Source organism: Notechis scutatus, chromosome 6 (genome assembly GCF_049901735.1).
Source record: "Notechis scutatus isolate UNSWTSFEM ecotype Mainland chromosome 6, rNotScu1.2, whole genome shotgun sequence".
NCBI classification, from domain to species: domain Eukaryota; kingdom Metazoa; phylum Chordata; class Lepidosauria; order Squamata; family Elapidae; genus Notechis; species Notechis scutatus.
This window is the reverse complement of record NC_142014.1, coordinates 35,129,549-35,142,818: the sequence shown is the minus strand read 5'-3', so window position 1 is coordinate 35,142,818 and position 13,270 is coordinate 35,129,549. Positions and strand designations below refer to the sequence as shown.

The window sequence follows — 13,270 nt, the reverse complement described above, 5'->3', positions numbered from 1 at the left end:
TTTCAAAACATCTTCTAAAGCCACGTCTAGTGCCAGGATTTGTGGTCCTTCCTTCCTCTCCTTTTTTCCCCTCTCTCTCTTCCTCCCTCCCTCCCTTCATGTATCTATCTATCCAACCATCCATCTATCCATGCAATTATATGTCATTCACTTTCCCCTCCCTCCCTCTTTTCTTTCCTTCCTTCCTTTTTCTTCCATACAGATTCCATACAGCTCTGAACCCTTAAGGCAAACCAAATCGCTAAATGGCCAGTTGCTTAGCAAGTGTTCTAATTTACGACTGATCTCCCCAGAGCTACTTGACTTGTTTTTGGAGTTTTGACAGCCATGCGTGTGCGCACGCACACACATGCGCATACATACACACACACACATTTATGACCAGTTACAACATCCTACACAGTCATGTGACTGAGGTTTTCTATGATTTTTGCCAGTTTCCAACAATTCCTCCTGGTTTTTGGTTAAAAATGTCCAGTGGGGAAATCGACTTGTTTAACAACCAGTGTTTGCTTAATGACCACAAGGTTCCCTTAATGACCATGTTGTTTGCTTAAACCAGGGGTCTGGGTCTGCAACCTTAAACATTCAAAGAGCCAGGACAGATCTGGCCCACAGGACTTGAGTTTGCATCCCTGCTTTAGAATATAAAATGAAAGTACTGATAATGTTACCTACTTTGGTAATTAAACTACAAGAAAACAACTAAGCTCAGAAAGCACCAAAGACGCCTCATTTCAATCATGAGCTACAAATATTCTCCTCTATTGAAATATTTTCATAATAAACACATTTCTTAATCAAATGAGTAGTTCTAGTCTGAGACCCTGTAGCTGAGTAGGAGTAGCCTATGCTGTTATGTTTTCCATATATTTCCCTACACTTCAGTAGAACAAAAGATGACACTAAATAAAACAACCCTTTTATAACTGTGTTTAACATAATTGTAATCATACCATTTTAAAGAACAAAAAGCAGACCCAGAATTCTAAACATGATCCAGTAGCATAAGAATTTCAGAAATGCCAATTACTTACATCAATCAGGTCTGAAAGGTCATGAATATAATATTTGAAAACAGAAGCATTTGTTGCTTCAAGGGTTAGCAGATATTCATTTCTGGCTTTAATAGATTTCAGTTTGTTTTCAGAGTATTTTGCTTGACGCTGCGAATAGAAATAATGTAAAGTTGGCAAAAAATATATATTAACACATGTGCAAAATCATAAATTTATGACACCATTTTATAAAATAAAAAATGGCATATTCACTATTTGTGAACAATGGCATTCCTTTCTTTAAAAATGTATGTAGTTATATGCAAATCTTTTTTTTGTTTTACTGGGGGAATTGTTTGTTTTTATTGTTTACATATATTGCTTTTATCCCTGGGATTTGACACACCCAGAGATTGGTCTAAGATGGGTTGATCTATTAGTTGATTGGCATTTTTAAACATTCCTCTTGTACAAAACTTCCATATGATACAAATCATGAAATAGAGTTGTCTCTAAAACCAGAGAGACAATGTTTTAATTGATATGCAAAATGGCTGTGGGATATGCTGCCATATTCTGTAATTACAGAAAGTCATATTGACCAGTGGGAGTCCTGATTCACTAGCCACAGCATGCAATAGTGAAGGAAAAATAAGGATTTCCTCCAACAGAAAAAAAAACTTTGCAGGGATGAAATAGAGAGGGTAACAAAGCCCATTATTCTGTTGATAATGTGTTTGTGGGTTTATAATAATACACTGGTACATTTAACTTTAGATTTCAATTGCTCTTACAAAAGGTTTTATAAAAGTTGCTTTAAGTGTAGAAATACAACCATAACCCTGAAGACACCAATGGAACATCAGCTTCCCCATCTCTACAGGAGAGGACCACTCATGTGAGTATGACACTATTTTATCTCTAGCCCAAATTACCCAATCTAATACAAAACTATGACCAAAGTTTAAATGAATTTTGGAGTTGCTCATTTTAATTTCAAACAATTAAGGCAAACTGATCCTTACTTTTTCCTTCATTTTTTCAATTTTCTTCACTGAACTCCGTCTTTGGTGTCTTTCCTCCAGTCGAATGTGAAAAACAGGGTCTCCTGATCTGCCAATTTGTTTTTCTTCTTGCTTTTCAGCCTCTTTCAATTTACTTTCTGCACTGATGCTCTCAGTATGATACATATGGTATGTTTTCATCACCTGGGTCCAAGAGAGTGAAAAGTTCAAGGTAAGATTATAAAGTGAATAAAACTGCATTATACCCTATTTTAAATTATTGTTTGGTCTGTTTTGGGGCTTAGGACAGGTTATAAAGGTCTGGTTTATATTAGAAAACCTTTAATTGGAAAAAACTACATAATTTTTTTAAAAATATGTTATTAAAAGTGTCTTACTTGTTTAATTCTACAGCACTGAACTTTGCCTAAGGATTTATAGTTTAATATATAATTATTTTCATAAAGCATTTTTAATTTCATTTTAGGAATAGTAACATCAGCTATTAGGATGGTAGGCCCTTAAAAGAAAGAAGTGTCAAGTATAAAGTATACAACTATGTATCAATGATATTTATTGATTTAAAATGTTTATAATGACTCATTCACCATGCAAATCTAGATACTTTACAATATATATGCAAATTCTGTCATTTTCAGATGTTAATATCTATACAATCATGATTAATTATTTCTAGGATTTTATTCCCATTCCAACATTCACACTTTTAACTGTATGCTGTAAACAGACTTATAACATATAACAGTTAGAAAGATACATGCTGTCTTTGGAGTCCAAATCCACCATCTTATTTATTTAAATATCATCAGATTAATATTTTTCTAAGACAGGTTGACTCAACTGAAACATTTAAAATAATGTAAAAAGAGGATTTTCAGTCAATAATTCTTTCCTTCAAGCCAAATCAATATGCTCACCGTGTAAAGCTCATTAAGAACCCTCATTAAATCCTCATGAAGCTGGAATGCAATTTCTTTGCTCTGTAATTAAAAAGGAATTATTAGAAAAAGAAACGTAAAACTCCCTTTGAGAAAAAACTAAATGAAGTATTTTTTACACTAAACATATTCTTCCATTTTTTGTCCTGCCTTATGAACAGCAGAAATGTATGTCCATGGGACAAGTGTCAGAAAACAAAACCCATTGTATGAGTCTTGTGAAGGCAATTAAGCAATATTAACGTTGCTACTCTGTGACAATTAAATCAGCCATAACATAGCAAAATAGAGTGTTGACAGGTTCCTTTCATAACAGGACTTTCTTCTCCCTGATATTTATTCTTAGTAAGGCTGCTGGTCCTATTACATATTTACAAATTAGTCAACTGAATAATTATTGTAGCCACTCCATTGGCAGCTGATTGCTTGCCAGGTTTTCTCAGCTACTTTAAAACTAGAACTCATGTGACTCCAATGATTGTTAAGTTCTTGCAAGAGTTAGATGTTTTATGCTAATTTAAAGCCACTGCACTTTTACTGAAAAAATAGGTTCTGCTTTATTAGATCCAAACTTAAACTATTCAATTTAGCATTTTTTGCAAGTGAGTAGGTAATTAGAAAGTAACAAGTAGACTCAACATCCTCCACTGACCATTCTTGTTGACAATTATGGGATCTGTAGTTCAACCAGGAATTTTTAACCCTTTTGTATGCAATTAGAACTGCCAATTTTTCAAGGACATATTACTTTATTATAAGTAGGCAGTTAATGTTCATGAGTTTGTTGATACATTAAATAACTGCATTTGTATTAGAAATACAACAAGCAGCCAACTTTTCAATCAGATTGTAAAAATGGTTTTAAAAGGAGTCAACAAATGATGTTTGGTAATAACCAAGTGATATCTTTGGGAAAATCCAGAGTTTTTTGTGGGGAGGGACGAGATTATGTATTCTTATGTTAAATTTATTATTTTACTGTTTTTATCTTTTACAATATAGTTCTGTTGTATTTTAGGCTGTCCAGAATTGCACGGCAGTGAGATGGACAGCATATAGATTTTAGAAATAAATAAAAGTAATTTTGTTCATTTTCCCAGAATTCACAATATTTTTGCTTCATTTGCCAATGCAAACTGTCTGTAACTGATATCAGGCATTAGCCTGATATGGAAATAGCTTACTTTGCATTTTTGCTTACATCTGGAATCAAATCACATTGTTTTCTCATCTCTTTTTGTGCTGCTAAATCTTTCTACCATTCTGATTTTCTTCTGTCTGACAATACCATGCCACATTTCTTATAACTTTTACCCTCAAAATTTCTGGGTATCTCTAACTGGCAATACTGTTTACATTCTTAAAGTCCTTAAATGGCTAAAATGTTTATTTAACTAATAAAAGTCTGATACAATGGAGAAGACCAATACAATGGTTGAATATCTAGTAAGAAGGAATCATGGATTTGCAAAAAATTGACTAGTATAAATTGATTGCTTCAAATACAGATAAAAATATTTTAAGTGAATTGCTACACCAAATGGAACTTTAAAGCGTCATAGAATTAGAAGATTTGTTTAGCCTAAAAGGTGATTATTTGTTGAAATGAATAAGTAATACTTATAAATGTAACTTGGGAGCTTTACCTTGTCCACCTGGCGGGAATGGTAGGTGCAGGCTAAGTCCAATCAACATGCATCAAAATGGATCTTATTTCACTAACTATTGCTTTTGGACATTCAAAAGAAATCTGTCCCCTACTTTTCTTTTCTTTTTTTCTTTCTTTCTTTTCTTTTTTTGCAAATTTTCCCTAATTTTCAAGAAAAGATTCTTAGACTCAGAAGCTTCAAACACTTTTTAAATAAAAGCACAGATTTTGACACTCAAATATTTCTACACTGTGCTTAAGAGTGAAATGCCATATTTATGTTTATGTCTCTCTGAAGTTCTTTCTATGGGTTCTAATAACCCAAAGGGGAAAATATGGTTTTAAAAAATAAGTGACCTTTGAAATGATCTAAAAACTTTTATGAATATCCACTTGACATTTATGCTGAAAAGCAAATGCCAGCACTTCTATTTAATTGGATTCTATAGCCACTGAGCACTTCACAGCTCTTCTAGTAGACTGAAAATTGAAGAACTGCGCCTTTCTCTGGTCATAATCAGAGAGCAGAGACAGATTTAATCAAATTAAGTGCGTGCATGCGTGTTGTAAAAGAGATATGTTTATTACTGGCACAGAATAGAGCAATTAAGGTAAACATCTTAATTGAAGGAAGAATATATTCTAATTAAATTAAATGTGGAGGGCTTATATAGCTCTTTTTCCCTCTACCAAGCAACATTAGATTTCTGAACAGGAAAATAGGTAAGTGTATACCAAAAGCAAAGCGACATTTCAAATTTATTTAGAACATTGTTAGGTATAACATTGATACCAAATATGGTTTGGGTGAATAAATATATAAAACTTAGATATCATGGTTTAAGTGCTTATCACTTTAAGCACAATGCAGCAGGCAATTAGCCGATTAAGGGTGCGGTTAGAAGTTACAATATAAGGAAGCATTAGAAGCTGGAAAGCTTACTGTGAGCTGGCTGTAACTGTGTACTGTCTGTTACTGTGTGCTGCTGCGACTAACTGTGATTACTGACTGTGAGTGCCTGTGACTGAACTGTTATTGTTTTCTACTGTTTGCTGATTTACTGCGTAATTCTACTGAATATCCAGCGTTTGTTTCTCTGGAGAGTGAAACCGGAGGAGGAGAAGATATCTTTATCGGCTGATAAAGATATTGCAAGGACTCTTAACTTGGACTATACTAGTGAGTCTTACTGGATGGAAATACTGTGAATGACTTAATGGACTGAATGACAATGCTTAAACTCTAACTGGATTAAAAACTATTTAAACTACAAACAGTGTTTGTGTTCAGTGTGTGTATACTCTGGGGCCCTTCCGCTCTCGTTTGGCCTTCCTGGCTTGACTACTGCTGCAATACTCTTCTAGGGGTTAATCCTCAAACCCTAACATTGGTTATGGGCCCAGCAGCATAGTCTAACTAACCAGGATATAGCAGAGAGAGTTGATGTGAGTTGCACATTACTGTAAAAACAAACTGTTTTAATTAGTTTAAAATAGTCAAAATATCTGAAGAGCAATGGCACAAGTAAATTTGTCACAACTGTCCATGATATCCAGGCTGGATGGAACAAACTATGTTTCATGGTCAATGAAATGTAGTTTACTTCTACGCAGAGAAGGTTTGTGGGACATTATAGCAAACCCACCAGATGTGAGTAGCTGGGATCCTGCTGATGATGATGATAACGAAAAGTTACAAGACTTTAAACTGAAGAATGAGCAGGCTTTATGCATCATAGGACTGACTCTCTGTGATCAGCAGCTTGTCCATATTCGTGGAGAAGAAAATGCTGCAAACTGCTGGGAGAACCTCAGGAAGATTTATGTTCGGGACAGTGTAGGAGCACATATAAATCTTACACGGAAGCTTTTTCGAACGCATCTTCAGAGGAATGGAGATATGTTAGTTCATTTAAACTGTATGAAGAGCATTTTTCAAGATTTGCAAGAAAAAGAGCTTATATTTAATGAACTGCAACAAGTCTACATAATATTATCTTCATTAGATCAAAGCTATGATGACTATGTGACTTCGTTAGAGGTATTGCCAAAAGAAAGCCTCTCATTAACCGAGATTACAGGCAGGCTACTAGAAGAAGCCAGAAGAAGGTGTGAGCGTGACGAGCTGAGAGAAGATAAGAAAGAAGAGAAATTATCTTCAAAGCTTGAAAGAAACCAGCAAAGCAAAGTAAAGCACCTGGAAGAAGAGAATTTATCTTCGACAGCATACACAATTAAAAAGTGTTTTAATTGTGGAGGCAGAGGACATTTGGCAAGATTTTGCAAAAAGAGAAAAAGCCAGAATGTAAAAAAGCCAAAGAAAGCATTTGAACTAGCCACGTTAAGCAACTCTGATGTGAAGAATAATTTATGGGTGGTTGACAGTGGCGCATCCCACTGCATCACAAGAGATAAGACAAAATTTATAAAAATGTCTACAAGTTCTCAACATATATCTCTTGCCAATGGCTGGAACCTGAAAGCGAAAGGTCAAGGTTTTGCACGTTGTCCGTACATAAACCAGGATATAAAAATGTTGTATGTACCGCAACTAAAGTTTAATTTGCTTTCAGTAAGGGTATTAGATAAATTAGGTTATGTAATTACTTTTAAGGATAATAATTGCATAATTGAAAAAGATAACAAAAGGGTAACTGCAGCTTTAAATGGAACATTATATGTATTAGATAATAGTAAGAAAGGGGAGGCTCAAACTGTATTTAATAATATAAAGCCTCATGAAGAATGTATCCATTTATTGCATAGGCGTTTGGGGCATGTAAATTTTAAAATGCTAAAACGTACAGTTGAGTTATCTGAAGGAATAAGGTTAAAACCTTGTGATAAATATTTGCGTTGTAATGTTTGCTGTGAAGATAAGAGCAAGGTATTGCCTGCAAATAGGCTAAATGGTTTCAAAACAAAAGAACCTTTAGAAGTAGTATTTGCAGACATAATAGGTCCAAAGAAACCCAGTATGGGAGGTGCTAGATATATACTGAGCATTATGGACCATTATTCTAGATATGGGTTTTGCTATTTAATGAAAAGCAAAACTGAAACATATCAACATTTTTTCAATTGGCTTAGGTTTGCTGAAAGAAAGTCTAAACGGCAACTGATAACCCTGGTGACAGATAATGGTACGGAATTTATTAATAACAAATTCCAGAACAGACTTAAAGTAGCTGGAATAGAGCATAAGAAGTCTGCTCCATACAGGCCAGAACATAATGCTTTTATTGAAAGAAGAGGCCAAACACTACAGGCAATGGTTAGAACAATGTTAAATGATTCTGGGTTACCTGATTCTTTGTGGGGAGGCTACAATGTGTGCTAATAACATATTGAACAACGTTGTTAATACAACAACAGGTGAAATACCATTTACCAGATGGCATGGCAGGAAACCTGATCTAAGTTACCTGCACACATTTGGTGCACCAGCATGGGTGCATATTTCTGCACAACTCAGAAAAAAAGGGCAACATAGAGCTAAAAGATTTTTCTTCGTTGGTTATCAGGCAAACCATAGGGCATATAGATTTTGGGAGAAAGGCACATCTAAAGTGTTATGTAGTGCTAGTGCCCAATTTCTAGAACATGAAGGATGGGAGAAATTAGAACAGGATACCAATAAAGATGTAATTATTGAATCCTATAGAAATCCCATTAGTTATCCCTGTAACTTTAAAAATAAAGTAAAGAGACAAATACAGGATGAAATAGTGCCCATAAAGGAAGAAACAGATTCAATAGCTGAACAGGATGAGGAAGATGAACAGGTAGTAGTTCAACAAAGTCCTCCTGTAAGCCCTGTAATTCCCAGAAGAACAACACGTGTATCTAGACCGCCTGATAGGTACCAGGCTAACACAGTGTGCCAGATTAATCAAGTTCCTAATTCTGTTGAAGAAATTAAAAAGTATCCTAATAAGGAAAAAGAAAAATGGTATGCAGCAATGAATAAGGAACTGAATTCATTAAGAGATATGAAGGTGTATGAAAATGCCAAATTACCTGTAGGAAAGAAATCCATTGGCTGCAAATGGATATTTAAGGTAAAAATAGATAAAGATGGTAATTTAATCCATAAGGCAAGGTTAGTAGCCCAAGGTTTTAGGCAGAATGCTAATGACTATGATGAGGTGTTTGCACCTAGTCTTAAGGCAGCAACCTTGAGGGCAGCTTTAGTGTGGGCAGCTAGTAAAAACTATATAGTTAACCATCTAGATGTGGAAACTGCTTACTTGCACGCCCCATTAAAACATACTATTTATATGAATAAACCTGTTGGTATTAAAGGTGAAAATAAGGATAATAATGATTGTTGGTTGTTAAAGAAAAGTCTCTATGGTCTTAAACAATCAGGCTATGAATGGAACCAGTATATTGTAAAGGAACTAGACAATATAGGATTTAAAGCTGGTTTAGCCGATCCATGTTTGTTTAAGAGGGAGACAAATGGGAAAGTATCATTATTATTACTATTCACAGATGATATTGCTTTGATAACTGAAACTAATGATGAAGCAAATAAAATAATAGCATCATTAGGAAAGAGAATAAAGATCAAGCAATTAGGGGAGATAAAGAAGTATCTCGGTTTGAATATAAAGAAAACACGGAAAGGTTTTAAGATATCTCAGGAAGATAAGATAAGCAAATTGCTAAAAGATTACAAGATGGAGCTTTGTAAGCCAGCTAAGACTCCAATGAGTCAGGAGTTTAGCAACACTGATGAACAAAGCCCTGAGTTTGATAAGGTGATTTATCAATCTTTAATTGGTAGTTTGAGTTATATTAGTAATTGGTCTAGACCAGATATATCGTACTGCGTGAATCAGTTGGCTAGATTCAATTCTGCACCAAGTGAAAGACACTGGATTGCAGCTAAGAGGATATTAAGATATCTTAAAAAGACAATGAATTATTCATTGTATTTAGAACCAAAGGGTGATTTAATTTTGAGTGCTTATGCAGATGCTAGCTTTGCATCAGAAAGAGACACTAGAAAGTCGACTTCAGGAACAGCCATAATGCTGGGTAAGACATTAATAGGTTGGAAGTCAATAAGACAACAGCATATAAGTTTGTCTACTATGGAGGCAGAATTCTCCTGTTTATCATTGTTATGTACAGAATTAATAATGTATAAACAAATGTTAATTGATATAGGTATAACTGTAGATTATCCTATAATTATACATGAAGATAATCAGGCAGCAATTCAAATGGCCACAAATATTGGAGTAAAAACAAGGAGCAAGCATACAGATCTAAGATACCTAAACGTGAGACAATCTGTAAGAAGTAAGATGATTCAGCTAGAGTACTGTATGTCGGAGGACAATTTAGCTGATAATTTTACTAAAGCCCAAGGTGCCAGTAAGCACCAGGAGAGTTGTGAAAAATATGGGATAAGATTGTAAGGTATTATATATTTATTTCACCCAAAAGGGGAGTATGTTAGGTATAACATTGATACCAAATATGGTTTGGGTGAATAAATATATAAAACTTAGATATCATGGTTTAAGTGCTTATCACTTTAAGCACAATGCAGCAGGCAATTAGCCGATTAAGGGTGCGGTTAGAAGTTACAATATAAGGAAGCATTAGAAGCTGGAAAGCTTACTGTGAGCTGGCTGTAACTGTGTACTGTCTGTTACTGTGTGCTGCTGCGACTAACTGTGATTACTGACTGTGAGTGCCTGTGACTGAACTGTTATTGTTTTCTACTGTTTGCTGATTTACTGCGTAATTCTACTGAATATCCAGCGTTTGTTTCTCTGGAGAGTGAAACCGAGGAGGAGAAGATATCTTTATCGGCTGATAAAGATATTGCAAGGACTCTTAACTTGGACTATACTAGTGAGTCTTACTGGATGGAAATACTGTGAATGACTTAATGGACTGAATGACAATGCTTAAACTCTAACTGGATTAAAAACTATTTAAACTACAAACAGTGTTTGTTTTCAGTGTGTGTATACTCTGGGGCCCTTCCACTCTCGTTTGGCCTTCCTGGCTTGACTACTGCTGCAATACTCTTCTAGGGGTTAATCCTCAAACCCTAACAAACATCTTTAGTATTCCACTGAGTACAATGAAGCTTTCTCCCAAATAAATATAGATACAACTGTCATCCAAAATGTTAATTTGTTGTTACTTTACCCTGATGGGTATCTAAAAGATCTTAGTAACTGTGTGAAACCTCTGAGAAGAAACAGCCCAGGTTACATAAATTTGGATTTAATTACTTATTGTCAAATCATATTGTGGGAAACATCCTTAAATGTGATCCAACCACCTATTCAATTCCATTAGTGATCTTTAGATGGTTATTCAGCTTTTGTCTGATGGCTTCCATTGTTGGAGAACTTACCACTTTCATTTGCTTAATATTTCTGTAAAGTCAGGAAATTTCTCATACTGAACCTACATATATCTTTGTAGTTTTAATCTGGTCCTGTATTCTCAGTATAAAAAATAAGATCACTCTTTCTGTGTTTCAACTCTACAGATATTTAAAGACTTCTACCATATCTCCCCTTAGTTATCCTTTCCATAAGTTAAGGTAAATGGTACATAACTAAACAGTAAGTTCAATAGATTTTTAGAGATAATTTATCTGACAGGGCAAAGAGTGCAAACCTCTGTGAAAATGCTTATTCTTCCATGTATCTCTAAAACAGAAAGCAAAATATATCTTTAAAAACTAAGTTCTGGTTGAAATATTTATGAACATGCTATCATCTCAAAATGTTTCCTTAGTAAACACAAATTATTATAAAAGCTGATAGAATTTGTCAAAATGGAAGGCACAGAATAATGTAATTAACTATGCAAGTGAGCTTGCATAGTTAATTACAGTTCACTTCCTATAATTAAAGTAAGAAGTACAGAATTTTAGATCATTACCACATTCCTAATTTAGACAAACTCATCCTCTGATGTGATTTTTCAATATCCTTTGTTTTATCCTCAAGAATGACCTAAAGAATTTAGAAAGTTCATTGCAGTTTTTTAAGGTGGAGTTTTTAGCAAGATTGATAAGTTTTCTTTTTCATTAAAATGTAACTCCTCCCAAATATTAAAAAATAATAGAATTATCTTGTACATTGCCTTAGATTTGTTATCCATAGACTAGCTTCTCTTTTTTGAAGATAACACAGTATACTTAAGCATGTCATATTTAGCTTTTCTGTATTTAAAATTGTATATTCTTGTCACTTTCACCAAAAAAGCCTGTTCTCCATATTTATAGTGAAAAATGTCATAATGAAGTCAATTACTAATCTCCTGCAGAGTATTTGCTTTCAAATTATGTCTTTTATTCTATTTCATTGGAAATGAAAGAAACAACATTATTATACCTTCTTGAACACTCTCGTGGAATCTTCACTTATCTGCATAAAACGCATGATGACATTGTTCAGGTAAATATCGCTCAGTGTCGCATGGTCTTTGCTTTCTCTTCTTACTTGGTTGAGTAATAAATACCAACAATTTACTGGAGATAGCAGATTCTGGTCTTTCCTAGTAAGCATACATATGTTATATAGTTCATATCAATTGCAGGCACCATTGGTGTTTTATTTAGTTTAATTAAAACATTTGCAACCATTACGTTATATCAATAATTAACAAATCCAGCATTTTCAGGATTATATTTATGTGTGAATTATATCTTAACATTCATTAAGTACCCTTTCAATGCTGAAAATTAACATTCTGAAAAAACAGTAAAGCCTTCCAGTGGATATTTAAGGACAGTTTAGATTTTAAACTTTTTAAAGGCCATAAGTTTGCAACCAGACATTAAGTTTACATTTTTTTAAATACAGGCATAAATAAATATTAAAATAAATATTACATTTTTAAAAAGTAACATATATGTATTTATTCTGTAAATCTGCTTTTATCAGTAGCATTCACATATATATGCAGGAAGTCAACAAACAATGGTGAATAAGGCCCTGTCCAGATGGTATGCTTTAGTGTTTACAGTTTAGAGCTGTAGCTTGAAATATAGGATATAATTCAGGGAGAGGACATCCCTTGTGGGAAGCTAATAATAAAACTGGAAAAGCTGTTCTCTAGGTGGCACAAAAAGTGGAACAAGCAGAGGCATTCTGGTTTTATACTCAGTAATGTCTCGAGGAAAAAATGATTCTATGTTAATCTTCATAACTACTTCAAAAACAATTCAGGTTTTGCTGTTGTTTTTTAGTTGGCACAAAGGCACTGTATTTGACATAAACTTTGGGGTTGGATGTCCAACAAATTTAAAACATAGAATATTGTTTCATTTCTCTGCCCCTAAAATGTTTATTTCCTCCTTGAGAAAATTCATTTATGTGGTTACTAACACGAACGCTGATAATCAACCATGGACACTACATAGTACAGAATACAGAATATTCCAAGATTTGTAAGGGAGGGAAATAGTTGAAATCACCAAATTCTCAAGTGATGCAATTAAAAATCAAAATGCAAAAGGGTAAATGTTGCTATTTTAATAAACAACATTGAAATTAAACAAATATGCAACTCTCAAATGAAAACAAATGAATTGTATTCAGATTCATAGTATTAATCTAATATAACTTGACATAGTCTAGGAACAAATCACATATCTGAATAATCTGCCTAGGA

General features: G+C 34.0%; 1 protein-coding gene across 1 annotated transcript in view; it reads right to left on the bottom strand.

The window, feature by feature from the left end:
- Nucleotides 1–13,270, bottom strand: part of SRGAP1 (SLIT-ROBO Rho GTPase activating protein 1) — a 110,183-nt gene that overhangs the window by 46,261 nt on the left and 50,652 nt on the right. The window contains exons 3-6 of the mRNA XM_026667795.2: nt 11,989–12,151; nt 2,941–3,003; nt 2,024–2,206; nt 1,038–1,166 (exon numbers count right to left, since the gene is read on the bottom strand). Of these exons, the coding sequence (XP_026523580.1) occupies nt 1,038–1,166; nt 2,024–2,206; nt 2,941–3,003; nt 11,989–12,151 (538 nt within the window). The remainder of the gene's footprint in view (nt 1–1,037; nt 1,167–2,023; nt 2,207–2,940; nt 3,004–11,988; nt 12,152–13,270) is intronic.